Here is a 22,595-nt window from a genome sequence, read left to right on the forward strand (position 1 = left end):
AACATTTTCATATGAGGTATAAAATTGTTATTTGAATTATTTATGCAATTTATTGATGAAATTTTTAATTTGATATATAGAAACATATGAAAAATATTTCAAAGAATATACATCGCCTCAGTGAAGCTTAAATTACCAGTTCATGAAACAATGAAACCTAAACGTATTTCAAATTATGTTTACACCATGAGTTGCAAATTATATGCAATTTTAATTGATAGCAGTTTAGCACCATTTCAGGCATCAGTAGCTTTCCGATACGTTAGAGTAATACAGACAAAATTCAGCTAATTTTCATTAGCGTATATTCTAAATTTATAGAAAGGTACTGATGTGTAAATAATGAACTAGATTAGTTAAAACAAAATTCACACCAATTCAACTCACATCCCACACATGCAATATCTCCAGCGAATCAGGTCACGCACGGAAACGTGGTTTTCATATAATCTAGGCTTAACTGGTTAGGTGTTATACGAATATTTCACAATCAAACCTAACCTGTATGCATACGATAATAACGTATATGACTACATATCCTTTTTTGTTAAAAGATTTTAGACCAACGCACACATTGTGAACTAAAACTCATACAATGTAAAGTATCTATTTAGGAGGAAATGCGTGGTATATATTTGACTCTCACACATTTGGAGCTAATTTTGATTAATAATCCTTAATTGTTTTGTGAAAAATTATTTGTAGTTAAAATTTCAAATCACTAATTATTCAATAGAGTATATTTGATCGCAATTACTTAATTTTGAATTTATATTTGCAATTAACAATTAAATTTGCGGAAATTAAAATTTTGCTTCGTGAGCGGAAAAAAGCAATCATTATGTCAAATTATCGTAACATAAAAGTTAATTTGAATTAAATTATTATTAATTTAATTTCTAGAAACAATCTAATTTAGAAATCTAAACTCAATTGAAATAAAATATTTCAATTAAATTGAAGTATCCATTTCAATGCAATATATAAAATACTATAAAGAAAGTTGAATATTGATGAAAAGAAAGAAAGAAAGTTCGTTTTTATATTAAAAAACTTTCACTTTTCAATACTTCCAAATCAAAAAAAAAAAATAAAACAGAAAAATATCGAAATGCAAATTTCCTTGGAACAACAATGTCAACTGATATCAGGATATCTACATTGGCAATAATGTTGCTATTATGCGCATCTTATTGCAATGTCCTTTCCAGAGACATTTCCTGTGCTACTGTTCTGTAGTGTTATTCTCTCATTTAAAGAAAAGTAAATAAAATCAAGTCAAGAAATAAGAAAATTCCGCTTCATTTTTTTGCAACATTTGTTGCCAATTTTATTGACAATTTTGAGTTTATTTGCCGAGCGAGCGCAACCAAGAAGAAGAACTGCCACAATATTTCATTTTATGGGGACAAAATGTTTCCTAGGAGGCACAGAGTGGCATAGCAAACTTCCTTGTCGTCTGACTTTTATTCGAAAAGAATAAAAAAAAAACCGACTTTTTTATGTTGTAGTATAGTGAAATGAAGCAATACTCAACCCCATCCATGCCTTTTGGAAGACATTATGAAAATTGTTTATGCTGCAACTGCAATACATTTCATTGCACAACAAACTGATAACTTTCAAGGATTGGAGAATGAAGGACTTCACTTTCTGAATATTGATATCTTCACTATTATTATTACATAACTTTGTTATCCTACAACTTTTAAGACATTCAAGATTTCAAAGTTTATCGATTTACCTAAACAAAATATAAATTAAGTTTAGTTTGCTAAACAAATTTTCTTCTAACTCCTTCAATACACAGACTGATGTATAAAAGTTATACTATAAGTTTTCTCTTTAAATTGACTTCATGGTATTGAAAGTAATTGATGAGAACCAACTTAATTAACACAATAACTTGAAACCTTCATTTTAAGATTTGTCTAAGAAGCGAGAGACTTTTGGAGCATAACATGACCCTTTAAACAGTGTTAAGCGGTATTTCGTGAACTTATAGTATTAAGTGAATTGCACGACCACTAATTATAAAAGTTTAAAAATTTTATAGTTTAATTAAGACAACTAATTTTTCACTCTATGAAGTGATGGTACAATAGGATTTTTTTATAACAAATTGAAGGCTAATTTTTGGATATGTTATGAATATGTTATATAGGTTATGATATACCTATTATTCGCGTAGGCTATATGAATATTCACATTTTTGTTTGAAAGTTTGTCATTTTCTAGCATAAACTTGAATAACGTAAAACGTTCATTTCTGAGTAGTACACAACCATTTGTTTGCCGAAATTCTTTGGAGAACTTAGGAGAACCATCAGTCGAAGGAAAATCATCCTTAATTACGACAATACGAGCTCCCACACCTAAACTCAAACAAGAAAGTTTCTGAGTGCTTAAAATGTCGTTTTGATTAATCATCCGCCTTATAATCTCGACTTGGCACCCAATGACTTCTTTTTGTTCCTAAAAATTAAGAAAAAAATGCATGGCGAGGGTTTTTCTACGCTATAACCGTTGAAACATTCAATCCCTAGTTTTTAGATATAACAACATCAGAGTAGCAAAACTGTTTCGAAAATTGATTTAATCACATGCAAAACTGTATTAATCATCATCACTGTTTAATCACTGTGTTCTTATTGTTAGGTGCCAAACTGATCCCAACGAGCATTTACATTCAATAATAGCTACTGAATGCGTATAATTTTCTTACAATTGACTAATTAAATTAGCTTTATATATTGGTTGTGGAACCCACTTTGATATATACGAAGTAATCTGCTGATATATGAAAACGATTTTGCATTTTTTGTGCAATTATTTCTGATTTGTTCAATTTGAAAAAGTTCTCTTGTACCTAAAGTACTCCTTTAAAGAACTTAGGAAAACCCAGAAATTCAGAATTGTTAAAAAAATTAAAGAAAAAGATGGAATGCATTTCATTTAAAATTGGTTAAATTCTTTATTCAACCTTTCTTTTATTTTTCGAATTTTAGATTCATATTTATTTTCAATGATTATTTCTATTTTCTAAAGACCAATACACATTTTTTACTTATTATTTTTATTTTATTTTTATTTTTTTATTTATTTTTAATAATTTTTTGTTTTACATATTTTTTATTTATTTATATTTTTTATTCATTTGTTTTATTTACATTTTTTTATTTAGTGAATATAAGTTGTAATTTAAGGTCAAATTTTTCAGACGGAAGTAACTATTATATTTAATAGAAACGTATTATATTTCATAAATGGTTTTTCGAACAGTAGTGAACTACAACAACAAAAATTAATTTTATATTATTTTAATTAATTGAATTTTTGGCCGATCATACAGCTGTTTCGAGTATTGTCAAATACCTATCATCAGTGGTTTTGGAAATAATTCTTGTATTTAATTATTAGTAAATAATTTTATGAGACTTCAAGTATCAGGAATTAAATAGGATTTTTTTTATTTATATGTTTTTATTTATATATATTTTTTATATATTTTTTTTTAATTTCTTATTAGTTTTTTTTTATTTATTCATTTATTTTTATTTTTATTTATATTTTTTTATTTTATTTAATTTTTAAATATTTTTAAATTTGTTTAAATTTTTTTTATATTTTTTTATATTTTATTTTTATTTTTTTTTTATATTTTATTTTTATTTTTTTTTTATATTTTTTATTTATATATATTTTTTATATATAAATTTTTTTTTTAATTTCTTATTAGTTTTTTTTTGTTTATTCATTTATTTTTATTTTTATTTATATTTTTTTATTTTGTTTAATTTTAAAATTTTTTAAATTTCTTTTAATTTTTTTTTATATTTTTTTTATAATTTATTTTATTTTATTTTTATTTTTTTTTTATTTATATTTTTTTAAATTTTTTTATATAATTAATTTTTTCTTATTCAAAATTTTTTATTCTTTATTTTTTTTTAATTTCATGTACAATTTCTTCTATATATTTCATTTTTTTTTTGTTTGTACCTGTTACAAATTCTAAAGTATAACGATATTTTCAACTTCGTTAAATAAATTGAAGTAAGTTCTCCTTCACCTTATGTTGTTCTGGATATAATGATACTGCTTTAAACCAACAATTAAAGTGAAAGAAAAAAAAATACAAAAGTATCTATTCATTTCTGAAATCTTGAAAAAATCTCTTTAATCTTCGGAATGGCATTATTATCCATTTGCGTACATTAACTAACGAAATAATTTATTACATTCGAGACATCAATTTTTACAACTTAACTTTCGTAATTCAATTATGCACCTCTTACACTCCTTAATACCGATAAGCCGAAAATGCGAATTTATTTAATCAATGAAGTCTCAAATCAGTAGATTTTCTTTTTATGTTCGCGGATAAACTTTCTTCCTTTGGTTGCATTCTGAATTCATATCGCAGATGTCTTTGTTCTTCTTGTAAACGTGTTCTCCTTTAGGATTCCACTTAAATTTTTGGAAAATGTCATAACCATAAAAAATAAAAATAAGAAGTTTTTTCTGCTGTCGACTGCCTGAATAACAAACGAAATACTTGTGTGAATTTAAAAATGCAAAATTTTGTTCGAATTTTTGCTGATATCCTTGGAATTCCTTCTCCGGTTAAAACGTTTGTAGCGCAGTTTTTTATAATTTTTGTGGCTTTCAGCAGAAGAGAAAAATTTATTTTTAAGCTGATATGTATGCAAAGTGTTTATTGAGTTCAAGTGTAAAAAATATTTTTTTAAATCCGCAATGAAAAAAAAAAAATCTGCTAATAAAAATAAAACTGGAGTCAAAAGTCGACACTTTTGTATCCTTTTCGTTGTAGGATACAAATCGGTGCTTCTGTTGTAGTTGGTTTTATGTGGTATTATTGTTAATTTTGATATTGCGTTTAAAATTATTGGAGCGTATTTTTCCAGTTTATGCCCGTAATTTGACGAAATTTTGATACTGCTTAAGGGATTTTCATTAAATATAACAAATTTTTGCTTTATGAACTTTGCTTTTTAAGCGCACTTGTACATGAAAATGTGATATTATGTTTTGCTTTGTAGTTCTGAGTGCTCTCATAAGTTTTGGATGAATATTCCATAATATGCGTTGATACGCAAAAATTGGAGCATTGAAGAGGAATTTCACAATTCAATTACGATTTATAACAAACATCATAATCACGTTAAATATTTATTTTTAGATTTGTAATGAATAGCTTTCCGTATATATTTGCATATGTTAATTTGAACATATTTGCACAAATACCTGTAAAGCTAAATTAATTGTAAGTACTTCTAGTTTTACAAAAGCAAGTAAATTTCAACTAATTTTTTAATAAAATTAAAATGCTTTCATGTTATATGATGAAGTGTTTTAATTTCCACTAATTTCAATATTACAAAGTTTTTATTTAAGTTTTTATATATTGTATAAATAAAACTAAGCGTGTGTTTTTTAACTTATACTACTCTGTGCTATGAAAACATTCAATTTAAGGTCAAAAGTATCATAAAATTTCGTAATAAGTGCACCAAGTGTCCTGAAACCAGCTACTAATGAGAATCGAAATATCGAACTATTTATGAAAAATTAATTTTAACAAAAATAATAATAGAGATGTTTCGAAACGTAGTAAACTACAACAACAAAAATTATTTTTTAATTATTTTTAATAAATTGATTTTTATCTGACCACATAGCTGTTTCGAGTATTGTCAAATACCCATCATCAGTGGTTTTGGAATTATTGCTTATATTTGGCAATACTCGAAACAGTTGTATGGTCAGCCAAAAATTTAGTTAATTAACAATAATATAATTTTTTTTGTCCAAATTCCCTACTTCACAAAACTTTTCTATCTAATACTATAGTTTCTATTAAGTAAAAAAGACACTACCCTATAACTAAGTTTAATTACAATTTACAAAAGTAATAAAAATTTTCTGCACTTATTAGCCCTTAACGTTAGTTCAAAGTTCTTATTACTCATACACCAGAACTTATAAAATCAATCGTGCTGAAACCAATTATTTTTGAAATATGAAACCAATAATTAATAATTTATAGGTTAGGTTAGGTTATACCGGTGATCCCCAGTGGATCCACTTAGGCTTATTGGCCCATTGTGATGCCGTATATAAATAATGAAAAACCTAAGGGTTTAAAACCACTTAGAACCTTTTGCAAAGCATAAAATGCTATTTAAAGTCAGATCCTGTAACTGGTCCAAGTCCTCAAGATAGGGGGCTCCTAAAGTAATTTATAAGTGCATTAATTGTTTAGCTGACTTCGTTATTTTTCTTTAGTTATTTTAGTGTTCTATTTACTTCCTTCACAAAACCTTATTATACTTTAAACTTGCATATTAACAAGATGCAAATTCTATTTATGGAGTATACAGCAAAGCTTTTATGGTTTATTTGACACATAATTTACGTATTCAAATTAACTTAGTAACAAAAATATGAAATTGAGGTTAACAAATTTATTTAAATATGTAATTTAGTTCATGCTATATTAGCGACAATATTTCCTTAAGCTCCTTGTAGAGCTTAATAGATCCTTCTACGTGTGTCCTTACCATTTACTTAGAAAGCATGAAAACGGAATAATTAACTTGTCTTCACTTAGGCGCTTAATTAAATTTTACGCTAAAGTAAACAACGGTTCGTGTGGAAATTTTTAAAGGAATTTATTTATATAATATATATATATATAATAAGCATTCTTATTTTTATTAGAATCTCAAAAGATGAGTATATTTTTCGACCACTTTGATTAAATCTTAAAATATTTTTCCTAATCCTTACACTGTAGAAATAAATATTTTCTCGTTTTACTCCTTGTCAGCAAATTTTTCCCATTGGCCATAATCAATTATGTTAAAATTTGTATTCAATTTGTGTAAACACGCAGAAGTGCTTCAGCAGCACTAAACTGAATCCTTTTCAAAACGTTCAAAAGATTTGAATCATATGAAATCACTTAAATGAGATATTCTAAATTTGTTACAAAAATATTTGTCTACATTAAAACTACTGGAGAGAAATGCTTTAAATAAATCCAAATAATGAATACATAAACAAAAATGTTATAAGAGTTAAATTTTCGGATCTAGGCAACATTGATGTGTGCAGATGGTGCCACATTACACTGTAAATCTGTAAATCGTCATTTATATAAACTTAAATTAATCGGTACAATTTTCTATTTAGAATATTTAGAGATATATAAATGTAATATGTTTCCAAAAAAATATGCTACATCTTTGTCTCCTATTGCAAAAAAACAGGTTTAATTTGTTTATCATTTCTTAACATAAGTATCATGTCTAACGTTTAGTTAAAATAAATTTATATACTTATCTACACAGATCCGATTTCTCAAATCTCAAGAACAAAATATAAAAATTTCAAAGTGTTTATTTTTGATTTTTTTATTGTTTATTAAAAATTGTCTGATTCCAATACACTACAGTATTGGATAGGTTGAACTAACTTATCGATACATTTTTTACACTCATAAGCCCGATTTGCTTTAGTGCGTATAGATCAGTCAAAACCCGTTTCACAAAGAAGATAGTTTTCTTTTTGTCCTCAATTAGCGAATAGTTAGAAGACATATTACCCAATTTATAACATAACGTTAAATATGTCTAATTTAGTTGTAACTTTAAGGAAAATCGCTCAATTATTGACAGTGTTTATCATTTTTTACCTTGTTTCATTCACTGATGTTGCTGCGCTAAGAATTTTTATAGGCAGATTAATCAGATCTAGCTCAAATAATGCAGGTGTACAATATACTTTATGTTTAATATTCCACTATTGTTGTAGTGGTCTCTTAGATAAATATTTTTTGCCAGGAGTTAAAACATTCCTAATTTGATAAGATAATTAATATTTGCCCAAGAAATGTGGTCACCCCAAGCCTGGATATATATATGTTTTTACACACTATATTTTAATCAATAAATTTTGAACCCTTTCAATTTTAAGGAATGTGAAAAAAAAACTCAATTAATATAATATATTAATATCTGTCTCATTAACTAAAAATATTGACTAACTGTATGTAGCGCACTGAAAAGTATTTAACACCATTTTAAAAATCCTTTTTGTGTTAAGCTATGAGTACCAAATACTTTAAGTTGCTGTGTGTGTGTGTACGTGTGTAAGAGCCACTTTCGGTTTGAGTCAATCTGCAACTGTTGCTGCAAGTGTGTGGGTGCGTTTCATTTTTACGTACGTTTACACTCACTTCAGTTGAAGTGCACTTAAGTGGATTTTTCCTTTTCGAAGCAATTGTTGCGTGGCATAGACTAAATTTTAAACTTTATTTTATTTTCGTACTTGCTTTGAATGAATATGAGAATTTCACATTCGATTCAGCAAGGCGATTCAGCATGTATTCCTTCTGAACTGAGCTTTGTGCAGAAGATATATTGATATTTGCAATTTTAAAATGTAATTTATTGTATGTTTGTTTCCGCACTAAGACTTTGTAATTAGATCGAAGGGAAATGCATTACCAGTTCACAAACAACCAAGATTTAAAAGAAGGTTCATTGTATTTTTAACGAAATGCACGAACAAGTGGTAAAATAATAGTTATAAAGAGAAAACTAATAAATTCAATTAATTTAAATTTAATTAATTTTAATTTAAACTAAATTTAGTTCATTTAGAGGTACAAAATAATAAATAATAATTATATCATTGCAAATGATTTTATATTCTTAAATTGCTTAAGAATCATTTTATTATTCAAGCCATATTTATCCAGTATCTTGTAGAAGGCTTTTAAACTGGAATTTCTATCTGTTATATATTATTAAAAATTATATTATTACTGTTTTAAATATTCACCTTTATAAATAATTCTAACAGTTTTTCATACAGTTTTCTTAATCCGTTAGAGATATCCTGAATATATAAGCTCCAAAGGCTAGTGGTACCAATTAAAATCGGCGTTCACGCATTATGTCTTTGATGTGAAAAATCAACAAGAAGTATATCAGTTCAGGACTGTAACGCTCAGTATTAATTAGTTCGATGTTTCAAGTACTTACAAAATCATTTGTTTAAAACGATCTGCTAGAGGTCGAATAATAGTTGCAATTAAATTAGTTGTTAGTTTCCCCTCTCTTCCCTAACGCTACCAGAAAACAAAACCATTAAAAATTGATAACTCTGTGTTGCTTTAAAAGCACTTTCTCCACTACATTCAAACTTATTGGAAATCTTCATGCGTCATAATTCAAATGTGCACTGTATAATGAGTGTCTAATTAACACTACAGTCTTCTGCAATCATTTATTCTTAAATTTTTTAAATCAATGAATAATAAATCGAATAGTCTTTTATTGCTTATTCTACCGTTAGGTACTCTATTAGAATCTTACATTTTCGCTTTACTAGTAGATATTCTCACTACGAGGCTATTTACTACTTACTATTGTCTGGAACACATCTAGCAAACAATTAGTTGACTATTCAATTTAATCATTCAATCTAGTGTTGAAGCCAATTTAATATGAGTCATATAGCTCATATTGATTTATATGGAATCTAGAATGGGACATACATTTTTTTACACATATATGGAAACTTCTCAAGTATTGTTTTATTTAACATACTCTTCTCACGGTGCTCGTTTTTATAAAGAAAATTTTGCTTATTGGGTGAATATTTTATGAATATATATAATATATATTTATATAATATATATAAAATTATAGTATATAACTTTAAAATTCTGGTATATTTATTGATTATTAATACAACACAAATATACATACAAAATTATTAGAGTTAAAATTTATATGTGTTTCAATTTACTTTAAGAATTAAGAATTAATTATGCGTATGAATAAATATCTTATACATAATATATACATATTATGTTATTTACCTATATTTTAAGTAAATGTTATGTTTTATATAAAGTAAAATTCCAAAAAGTGTACAAATTAAGTTTTGGTTATTACAATAATAAAAATGTTCTAAGTCTTAAATGTATTAAATTATAATTTGTGAACATCTTAGAAACAAAAACATAAATTTGCTGCTTCCAAAACAATTTCATACACTGTATTACTATATTCACTAAAATTTAAATTAGTATTTAAATTTAATTATTATTTAAATCACGTGTCAACCATTTAAAAAAAAATTTCGTTTCCAGGAAACTCTTTATTAAATTCAAATAATTAAAAATATATATATATAATGTAATTAATATTAAATTGTATGTTTCACTTGTATTTTAATATTAGCTTTCATTTAGTAAATAATAATTTATTTATTTTTATTTAAAAAGTAGTATAATATTAATGAATTATAAACTGCAATTTGTACGAATAAAAGTGGTATGGTAGTCAGTCACCAATTGATGAAAGGTTCCTTTTGTTCAATACCCTTAAAGTTTTCTTAAATATTTTTTTTTTCAATATATATAAATATATAAAATCATTAAATATATTTTATTAAATTAATTACAATTTTATTAAAAATAAAACTAATTTTAAATGCTCTCTTTTCTTCTTATTTCTTTAACTTAATTTAAATACTCTATTTATTCTTCTCTCTCTCTCTCTCTCTCTCTCTGCCTCTCCCTCTCTGTCTGTTTATTCTTACACTTTAATTGTGTTCTTATTTTTCTAAATTTTTATTAATATATTTTCCTTGTGTAATAATAATTTTACCTTAATTTCAATAAATTGCAAACAATTTTTTTTATTAATTATGTTTTATAAACCATATTTAAAAAAAAATACAATTATATTGAATTCTAATTTTATTTATTTTTTAACTTCTTTAAACCAATCAAAATTACTACTACGATCTCACTTAAAAATATCTGAAACATCACCACAACACTTTAAATAAATAAAAAAAATACTTCTTCAAATATAATTTTTCAAAATTATTGTGCTTCACAAATGATTTTAATCACAATATCACAAAAATTAAACTCACTTGTGTTACTTCATCATCACTGCCAATTCAATACACATACCATAGATACCATGGGGCCTGAAAAAAATCTGTTGGGGGCTGATTAATATTACTGTGCCCAGGGTAAGCAAAATTATAAAAAATAACAAAATTTTAAGTAAAACAAAAAAGAAAAATATTGAAAATAATGAAATTCATATTTCATTTCATAAAAAATAAAAATATTTATGTTTCCTTTGCTGTTTGTTTGTTTGTTGTAAATTTGTTTTTAACGTTTGTGTAATATAATTTTTTATATATATATTTTATATATGTTTTTCTTTTGTTTCATTTTAAATTGCATTTATGTGTTCAATGTAAAAGTAAAATGCATTTTTCCCTCTTTCAATTTTTTTAATAATTTTTTTATATATTATTTTATTATTAATATTTATTTTCTGTTCTATAAGTTTATGTTTGCTTTGTTTGAAACACAAATTTTTCCAAATCTATTTGTATGTGTGTTGTCCTGTATAGATGTCATCCATGTGTATATAGGTGTATGTGAGTAAAAAATTCTTGCAGAAATTATCATTAAATATATAAGTGAAATATTCTGTGATGACTAGAAAAACATACAGTTCTTCAATATATAACAGATCACAGAAACAAGAAATATCATATTAGCATAAATATTAATATCACTTCAACGCATTAATAAGTTTTAAATATCAATATAAGGATTAAGATTTTGATCCTCAATTGACGCAGTTTTAGAAAAATGCAAAAAAAAACTCCATGGTACTCCGTGATACTCCTAAGTGCTTTATTTAAGGTTTCTTTAATATATGCACTTACACATTTTTATAACCCCCACTTGTCTGAAGAATTTAATAAAATATAATATAACACGATTTTCCAAATATCGGAAATCGAAGTTACAAATTTTTACATTATTCTTGGGAATGATATAGTTATATTCAGAATTAATTTAAAGTTTGAATTGTGGAACGGTGGGACTACACACCGTTTAACAAGAGGTCCCACTGAAGTGGACGATTAGCCGAAGTAGACTTGAATCCTTTTTCGTTCTTCGATTCTCAGATGTCGTTATTGAGTTAAAACTAGAGTAGCTTCCGTTCGTATTTAAAGTTTAATATCGTGTATATCCGAGCAGCAATTTCTTCATCAATAAGAGTGCTTAGAACGTGATCAAATTCACCAAATGCGCAATAGCCTAACTAAACACAATCTTTTGATTAGGAAATCACATGGTTTCATTGTCCATTTTGAATAACTCAAAACATTTGCAAAATAAAAAGTACATTTACTCTGTTAAAAATCTTTAAAGTAGTTCTTTCGTGATGTAGCATTAGTATGTGAATAAGATGATCATATATATGCTGTTTTGAACTACGCTATCACATTTTCCAGCTTTATTTTTCGTTGTTTCGAACTAGCAAAGAATAGTTTCAGTGAAAATCGAAATATAGTAAATACAATAATCCTCCCTATAACACGGTATCCTTATAACGCGTTTTCATAATACGCGATTTCAATCCTTCGTATAATACGAGCATTCCCCCATATAACGTGGGGATCTGTAGAGTTCATAATTAGCTTCGAGTATAGGAATAGCCATATAAGGCGTTTTCCGCTGAACCAATCTAACGCGTTATAGGAGGGATTACTGTATAGCCAAATTCAAGCAAACAGGGATGTTGAACTCTTTTCTTATGTGACATTGAAAATCTATAGAAGCGTTGGACTTTACGCATAAGAAAAAATTATTACGTTTATATGTGTTTGAATCTTTGTTTTACTATATTCCGACTTAAGCGGAATAATTCCCCATTAGAGAGGAGTCTCATATCTATGTTGGCTTGCATCTGTAATCGACTATATTCTGGCTTTGGACACAAATCCTTTCCTATAGAGAAGATATCTCTTCTCGCATGGGAGAAGATTCCCACATTTTTAATTGCTTGAAAATGTAAGCGAGTATATTCTGACATTTACGGTATACTTTTCGTTTTTAATCCTTTTAATATGTTAGCTATTATATTACTTGTTTTTATATATAATATAAGAGTAAAAAAGGTCGTTCGAAAATAAAAAATTTAAATTGGGTTTGGAATTGTCACGTTTTAAGACAAAAAATATTTAAAAGAGACTCGATTTAAAAGAATAAAAATATGAAACAATTTAAAAGACAAATGAACTTTTTATATTATTCTCATATATTTTTTTTTTACAATATATATTTAGCTTTGAAAAATTGAACAATGTGTTCTCAAGTGTAGCAAACAAAACTGTGTCCTGATAATCATCTATTTGAATGATATTATTGTAGAAATACTATTTTTAGAATTCTATAAATACTTTCAAGTAGCGAACAATTTGCAACCAATTAACTGAATGCACTTTTAATACTTTTAACGTGACTGGAGCTAATCCTTGAGCGCAGAGATGCCTAATAAATGCAAAATCATTCAAACGCTAAATGAATAATTGACAGCAATTGAATTGAGTGGAAAGTATGGTAACTTAAAGTAGAGTAGATCTAATAAATTAAAAAAGAAATAAAAAATATTAAAAAGGACAGTAAAGCAAACGATGCGCAATTACTCCATGCCAAAGTAAGAGGAATTTTTCTTCCACTTCAATCAAAACGTGCGGAAATTCTAATGAGAATTCCAGAGCTCCAAGAATAACAACCATGCGTTTTGTCTTTCCAGATGCTACCGCTCTTGTAACTGCTGCTCCTACTGCTTCCGGCTGCAAAGGAGTAAAATAAATAATGAAAGTCAATTAAGTGAATACGTACATGAAAGCCACTTTCTGCTGTGCTCCACAGTTTGTTTATAAGTTTTACTCTAAGAACAATATTGCGTTCTTTCGACTTGAATTGTTAGTGGGTGTGAGTTATTTCTAGAAGGAGTTGTTAAGGCAGTACTTTTGTTATTAAATATACAAACAGTTCACGTAATTAAGGGATTCGAAAAACGTAAACAAATCTTTAAGTGTCGCAAACGTATCAAAAACAACTGAATCAATCATAAAAGTTAAATAAATAAATTTAAGTGTTATTAGAATGAAGTTAAATCTATTCTTTTATTATGAGGTATTTCGGTTTAATTGCAAAATTGTAATCAAAGTAAGTGCTTCAAATAAAATTACCTTTTGAAATCTTCTCAAGAAAATTGTATCTTGAAATGCGTATAAATACTGCGCACTAAAATTGGATGAAACTTAAATATTGAAGCCTAAAGAATATTCTTTAATTAAAATTTAAAGATTGGATTGGAATAATTAAGAAATGTGTTTTATTATTTATAGCAGTTCAATTCATGTATGTACATTACCTGGTGCGCTTATTAAGTACGGAAGGAAAAAAAGTATATTTTGGTGCATTTTGCAGGAAGAAATATGTTTTTGAAAATATCCTTCTTCTACCCTAGGTTCTTCTCAAAAGCGTTGATAGCAACCAAGATAATATATTATATTCTGCAAAGATTAAGGTGCGCGATATTGGTATAAATTTCTTTAATAATATCATAAAAGAACATATATATATTTATTACTTATTTTAAGTATGAAAACAGAAAGTGGTAATTTGTTTCTATATTAAAGAAATTTATCAGAAAGTTTACATACATTTATTCAGTTTTTATATATTTAAAAAATGTATTCAATATTGGTTTTGCTTACCAAAATTTAAAAACAATTATTTATTAAATTCGAGCAGTTTTTAAATTCAATTTACAATAAATATGTTCTTAGATTTTCAAAGTCATGCATTAGCTCTTATTATATTCTGGCCTCAATGCTGAACATCCAGGTTTACCTACTATCCGCTAGTTATTCTATTAACCGAATTATGTGCGCTTCTCTTTTTTTATATCCGAAATTGATTATGTCACCACTGCGGGCTTTTTATTATCGTATAGTTGCAGAACGTTTTCTATAAATCAAAAAAAATTAATTTGACTCAACACAATATTTTGATTCAAATAATCCAAACTTTCGTACGTTAAGTTAAATATGTCCTTAAATTGAAAACCAACAAATAAAAAAGTATGATCGACTATTACTGTACTGATCATACTTTCAAAGCTGTCAAGAATTTCATCTATCTTGACACCGCCGTAACCAGGAACAACGTAGTCAGCTTAGAGTTCGGACAAATAATTACAATTGTTAATGGGTTCAACAATTGCCAATTATTTATACTTAATAAATAATTGGATTGTAGACTGACAAAATCTGTGACTGAGAAGCAATGATGCTACCACAGAATAATATAGTAGCACTAAAAGTATTCAAAGAAAAAGTTGATCCTTTACAATCGACGACTTTCGCATCTGCATAAACTACGACCTGTATGAAGTTTATTGAGCAATTCACATTCTTTAGTAAAAAACCATATAGCAGATTCATTGATTTATTCATACTGTGAGAATGAATGATAACGATCCAACGAAAAAATTCAATTTCAAGTGGCAATCGGAGAAAAATCTGTATCACAGGTGTAGAGATCAAGTTGAGAGTGCCTGTAGACGAGTACTTTACAATTAAGCAAGTTCCAATTAAATAAATATGGAAATAATCAGAAGCGGCTGCATGGGATCTTTACTCAGTTTAACTAACAAAAAATAATTAATAAAAATTATAGTCATTTGGACGTGAAAATCGGGATACTGAAAATCATTAATGGCTCAATGATCCTAATAGAATCTTGGCTTCCGTTTGTAATTGGCACCATGTATCCAAGCAGCTCCGCCGTTTGTTTAATGTAATCTTATCAGCGTAAACTTGATCAACCTCTTTTTCTTCTTCCTTCTAATGCAGGTTGGAATATTTTTTTTTATCGGGTCATTTACGTGCATTCTCTGAGTATGTCCAGCCCTTTGGACTTGCTTTAATTTTACTTGTTTGCTTATTTTTAATTCATCTATTTTTTTTTGAATAAGTTGTAATTTAACGTCAAATTTTTCAGACGGAAGTGACTATTATATTTTTAATAGAAACTTGTTATATTTACATAAAGAGGTTTTCGAACAGAAGTGAAACAACAACAAAAATTTATTTTTTAAATTATTTTAATTAATTGAATTTTTGGCTATCTATTTTTTTTTGATATTTGTCTAACTTGCTTATAGTTATTGGAATGTGAAAATTACAGTAATGGGATTGTGAAAATCGGGTACTGAAAACAAGTTGTTATTAAACAATGGCAAGAAAAGAATGCTAATTCTAAATTGTTAATTACTGTAAAAAATGTAAAGCTAACAGTTTTAGACGGTAAACTTAGTGTCCAATTTTAGTATGAATTATATCTTAAAATTCGCTAATTCTAAATATTAATTGAAATCGGTACTGTGAAACTAACAGTTTTAAGGCGCTGTTGTTGATCTCATATGTTCAAGTGAATTATATCTTAAATTTGGTTAATGTATTCTAAAACATCTTAAGTAATGTGTTATATTATAAAATGTAGTTAGGGACTCGAATTACGTGTCGTTATAAATCTATAATGAATATGTGTAGTGTCACCCTACCGTCTGTCTCTATATTTCTACTACCTAAACTAAATATGAAAACGTTTAGCTAAAACGACGTGTAATATAATTTAAAATATAGTATTTTGTTTATTTTTAAAAGGTGATAATAAGTGTTACAGTAACTTTGTGCATTTTTTTATTATTATTCGAAGTCATATAAGCGATAAACGAATGCTCTATTGCGTAAAAAAATTATTTCCAAGCTATTTACTGAAAACAAAAAAAAAAAAAATTAATAAAAAAATCTATTAGCAATTATTATAAATTAACATTTCTCAGTTATAACTAGGGCTATATTAAGTAACAGACGTCTGGCAAAAGTGTGGTGAAAATTAAATAAAAAGCGAAACACGTAAATAATCTAAAGTAAAATGCCACACTGTCTTGGGGTTTGAGTTAAGCTTAAAAAAACACCAATGCAAATAAGAAAATTTATTAATTGTCACTTTTGAGTGTAATAATATGACCAAAAGTTAAAAAAAAATTGATAAATGTTAATAATTAATTTTAAACAATTTTAATTAAAGTAGAGAATGCACAGTTTTTGTCTATGAGAACAGCGTGTAGCGCAGAGACCATGTAGGAACTAACTAGCTGACAAACGATGCTTTTCTATTTCATTGAACACAGATAAAAATACTGTCTTAATTTACTTAACGAGATAACCAAACTATGGAAAAAAAGTTCAAAATGTGCATTAGCATTGAAACGAGAAGTTGTACTTCTCCCAACTGCAGGTGTCGCCGCATTATATTTATAGGCCATGGTAGAAAAACACGCTACTTTGTTGCGACTAAAAAAAATTTCGCTCTTAGTGCAAATACGCCTTTATCTCAGCCATAATGAGTCGCTGCGTTTGAAGCGCAGACCAGATCTGAAACTAGCAAAACATTTAGTAGCAAAATACTCGTCGGTGTAAGCACTGTGCGTATCTCATAATTTATTCAACATAAATAATAATAATTTCTCTTGTAATGAAATAAAAAATCTAATTAAAAAAAGTTAATTTTTGTTGCTTATGAGAATTTCTCGTTAATTGCTGCATTTCGTTTTTTTTTTTATTTTTTTATTTTTTTTGTTGTGCTATGGTTTTTGCTCGGAAAACCGCAAATTATGAATTCATTTAATAAAAGTTTTTAAAATAATGGAACCCATTTTTTTTAAAAATAAAACAACAAAGTTTGCTTTGCATAAATTTAAATTAAATTGTGGCAGTGCGAGCAAATGAGTGAATGGGAAAATTTCGTTATCCTTCGTGACCCTTTCATGTGCTATAAATTCGCTTTAACATGGTCATTGATTCCCCACAAGTTACGAAAAAATATTTGCGGAGTGTCTCGAAGGATTTCTCTACGGTACGTCGTTTTAGTTCTTCCCAAGTGAATGCGGTTAGTACTAGTGATACAGTGCGTTTTGGGAGGTTGTGTCCTCCTTCGAATCGAGACGCGCGTAAACGTTCATCCGTTTCTTCAACGTTAACGAAAGTTTTGATACTTAATGTCAGAGATTTATTAAAGACTCCAGAGCCAACTTCAAGGGACGAGGTTTGTTTTACTATATTTTGGCCTGCAGCTTGTGTTACTATAAACATTATTTAATTATATTCTCTGTTGTTATTTTTCTTACAGTTTTTTTTTTGTGTTATAATAAATGTTATTGCGATTAGTTAGTTACCTGTTCCTAGTAAAAGTTTTACTATTGTTTTGAGTTACGCTACTCCTTAAATTTTTGCTAATAAATTACATAAATAAATAATTATGGTTGGGATATAAATATGTTTTTAGTTAGTATTACATTTTATTTTTATGTTTTATTTATTGATGAATTCCAGTTCTTAGGGAAAACATAGCTTTTAATGGTTATATGAAGAATACTCAGAGAATTCGATGTTAAAAACTATTTTAAAATAATTGAGAATATTTTGATGTGAAGTAGAGGTGTTTTTTAAATTTCTTGTTTTCTATAAAGTTAACAGATTTTACAAATGAGTAATAAAACAATAAATAATAAATAAAAAAATAAATTTCTGATTTTAAATACATTTGTAATTTTTATTCAGTAGCAAATAGCTAAAGCATTATTAATCATTATTTGATATAATTAAAATTAACTTATAATAGTTATAACTGAATTTGACATTTAATTCTATAGTATAATTATTGCGGAAAGTATATAATTATTTAAAAGTAACTAGTTTAGTTTATTTTAAAAAAAGTATACTCTCATTTCGATTTTAGTATAAACGATTACTGTTAATAAGCCACTAAAAAATGGAAAATGTTCGAAACTTAGTATTAAAATTAGTAGCAAAAATCAAATTACTGGCGCGAGAAAGCTATTTAATTTTTAATAAATGTTACAAAATTTAAAGACAGATTATTAAATGCATATAAAATTAATTTAAAAGTATAAAAAACTGTTCAGTCATCGTACGTATACTATATATTCCTTTATTCATTTTAATAATTTTTCAAAAAGATATGGCACTGCAATTTTAAAATCCTTTGTTCCCACTTTTAATATACTTGAAGTGTTACTTACTTGTATCTTGTATAACATGAAGCAAGTAGGATAGCAGTAAGACTAAGAGAGTAGGACTAAGAGAGTGATCTCCCTTGGTAATAATTCCTTAAATTTCTTATTTTTTGATAAGATGCTTAATCTATGTAGTCTTTTACATTTATTTTCTGGGAACTTTTATCTTCCATCGTATTCTTATATGAAGATTTCAGGCATACGATATGTTTTACTTATTATAATTACATATTGCTTTAAATATAAATTTGCTGCTATAATTTGACATATTTCCTGATTTTCAGTTAATATATATTTTTATAATATATATTTTGTGACCGAAAAGTTTCCGGAAATTTTAAATAAAACGCAAAATTCTTAATCTTCATCAATATTTATTTTATCTCCTTCAAAATATGCTCCATTAGAAAGCGATACACAAATGCCAACGTTTCTTCCAATCATCAAAACATTTTTTATAGGCGCTTTCCGGTATGGCTTTGAGTTCCCTCTGCGAATTCTGTTTTTCGTCTTCTATGGATTCAAAACGCGTTCCTCTGAGTGGTAATTTGAGTTTGGGAAACAGGAAAAAGTCACACGGTGCAAGATCAGGTGAATACGGTGGCTGTTTGATGGTATTTATTGAATGTTTGGCCTTAAAATCGTTGATAATGTTGGCTCGGTGCGAGGGAGCATTATCGTCATGAAAAATCCATGAATTATCCTTCCACAATTGAGGCCGTTTACGGCGGATAGCTCTCACGACCGATGCCTAGCTCTCGTGCTATCTCTCTAACACTCACATGAGGATTTTGGAACACGATTTCCTTTGCCTTTTCAATGTTTTCGTCGGTGGTAGAGGCCGAAGGTCGTCCAGAACGCGGCATGTCTTCGACGGTCGTACGACCGTCCTGAAAGGCTTTGTACCACTCATAAACTTGAGTTTTCGATAAAACTGATTACCCATAAGCCTTTTGTAGCATTCGCAACGATTCTGCACACGAAATTTCGTTCGAAACACAAAATTTGATGCAAACTCTTTGTTCAATATTTTTTTCCATTGTTTTTTTCGCAACGCACTACTGAGGTGAACTGGTTTCAACAGCTGCCGTAAACGAACTGTCTGACAGATCGCGCTCATTTTTGGCATAGTAATTAAGGACAGTGCTGCCAAACTACATAAACTTAAAATATCGAAAAATATACAGCGCGCGAATTTTAAATGAGAATTTCCGAAAACTTTTCGGTCACAATGTACATGCCTTATCATTCTGAACCCATTTTTAATCTACTTTTATTTGAAGAGCATTATAAAAATGTCCTATATTTTACATAAAAAATAAGCTTAAGTTAGATCAATGTGACTAACGTCAAAAATTATGTTTACAAACAATTAGTCGTATTCTACTTAATCTTAGTCGTGTTCGTCTTAATCTTATTTATAAAAAAAACTATTTTATACCTAAGCATTATTAAATCACTTTGATATACTTTAGTAAGTATTTATTGTTTCACTTTCTGATTCTAAAAGGGGGGTTGCCCAATTTTTAAACTTATATAGGGTGTGTTTTTGGCTTCATGAGAACTTAAAATAATAATACAAGACATAAATATTGTTGAAATGAAATTTTTTTTATTATAATCTGGGAAGTAATTTTATAGCATTTTTTGAATATTTTTTGAATTTCCGGCATATGTAGCCACTTTATGACTATTTTTTGTGGCCGTATGAGTCAATGATACGAGTAAGAATGATTGTAGTAGGAACACTTATTAGAAAAAGGATTAAGTTAAAAGCTAAAAAAATAAAATATAAAAGAAATATTAGCTTTCATAATATATGTTATGAAAAAAATTGAGTGATTTGAATGAAATATACACTCTGCCCTGAGAATTTTTTTGTTTCCATTTGTCCAAAATATAACAAAACACAGAAGCATAGTATTAACTTACATACTACGTTGGTACTTAAAATGTATCCACTTTTTATGAAAAAGAAATGGACATTTATGATTAAATGAATGAATGATGAAGCTGTGGTTCTCAATAAGTTACTCTGGATTTCTAACATTATATATGAATAGCTATGTGATTTGTTAAATTTGTTCTGCCATAATATAGTAAACTATTGCAATATTTTAAAATAATTAATTTTAGAATTCGCTTGTGAAGGGAAATTAATATTAAAATTTTTAGTATTGACTTCCGTAAATTTTTATATATTATTACAATTCAAGATTTTCAAGTCTTCTTTTCATGAATTATTTTTTGCCTTATCAATTATGTAGCATGGGTGTAATAATAAATTATATAAATTAAGTAATATATTAATTAATTTCAGTTACCTGACTTAGGTAAATGGTCAAGAGGTGATTTTTTATTAGGAGTTTGATATTATAAAAAGAGCAAAAGATGTCTACTTTTTCAAATAATTGTATTCGTTACTAAATTTGATTAATAAAAAGTTTTTTCGAGGTTAATATCCCATATATCATACAAAGCAAAACTCATTTTTAAGTAGATTCTCGAAAGTAAACTATTATTTTTAAATTTAATGCTAGTCAAGGGTTTTATAAATGTAATTAAATTTATAAGACTAGCTTTAAATATTCTAATTGAGTGAGACGAGAACTGACTTTTTCATATAGCTCTGATTAAAACTGTTAAAACTTTTCAGCTTGTACTATTTAGAATGAAAGTAATAAAAACATTTGACGTGTAAGCATTTTATTTACATCAAAAAAATGTAAATGTTTTTAGTTAAAATAAAAAAATAATAAATAATCCAATTTTAATATTTTTTAATACAATTTAAATTAAATTGCTTTTTTCTTTTGAAATCATTTTTAATTAAATTAAAAGAGAAAATTAAAAAATATATGAATCAAATAACTTAAGTAATCTGAATGTACAAAAGTAATAAAAAATTTTTTTAACATCATATTATTTTTTTATTAAGACAATAAAAATTTTTATTTCATAGTTTCTTATAAAAGAAATTATAGAAATTTGGAATGCAAAATTTTGCATTTTACATGCTTTCGAGATAGTCGAAATACTTAACATTCTTCAAAACGAGATAAACAATAGAGTTTGCATTAAACTGAAAATAATTTAATACTGTTTAAATTTAACAAACGTATTGACTAAATGTTATACCAGCACAACTCTAGTAAAAAATCTTAGAAAATGTATTTATCAAATGTATTTATTATATATATAGCGTTCCACACCTATGACGTACGCCATTTATTCTTCTACAATTCTATTAAAAAAGTTCTGAATATAATTTAAAAAAATTAAAATTTACTACACTATATATACTTACTTTATTATCAATATATATTTGCTGCCTTTAAAGGAGACCAAGACTCCAATTGGTAAAAATTTTTTTAACATAGTTGGGTCAAACCTATTGATGCTCATTTATGAGCTCATTACCGTAATGTTTTCTAAAAATATTACGTGTTTCATGGTTGATATATCAGCTGGTTTATTATGATTAATCAGCTTCATAATTTTGTAGATGTTTTAATCGATCTTAGTCGTTCCATCTATGTGTTGTATTTCAGACAT

At 26.9% G+C, this 22,595-nt stretch overlaps 1 protein-coding gene across 6 annotated transcripts in view; it reads left to right on the forward strand.

The window, feature by feature from the left end:
* LOC119678566 (transient receptor potential cation channel trpm-like) overlaps positions 1-22,595 on the forward strand; it is a gene marked incomplete at its 3' end in the record, with an annotated part of 96,281 nt that overhangs the window by 11,992 nt on the left and 61,694 nt on the right. For 3 of the 6 annotated variants that reach the window (XM_038090463.1, XM_038090465.1, XM_038090467.1), the window contains 1 exon segment: positions 11,029-11,085. In XM_038090463.1, the coding sequence (XP_037946391.1) occupies positions 11,029-11,085 (57 nt within the window). 6 annotated transcript variants of the gene reach the window in all.

Source organism: Teleopsis dalmanni, chromosome 2, assembly GCF_002237135.1.
Source record: "Teleopsis dalmanni isolate 2A chromosome 2, ASM223713v2, whole genome shotgun sequence".
In the NCBI taxonomy this organism is placed as follows: domain Eukaryota; kingdom Metazoa; phylum Arthropoda; class Insecta; order Diptera; family Diopsidae; genus Teleopsis; species Teleopsis dalmanni.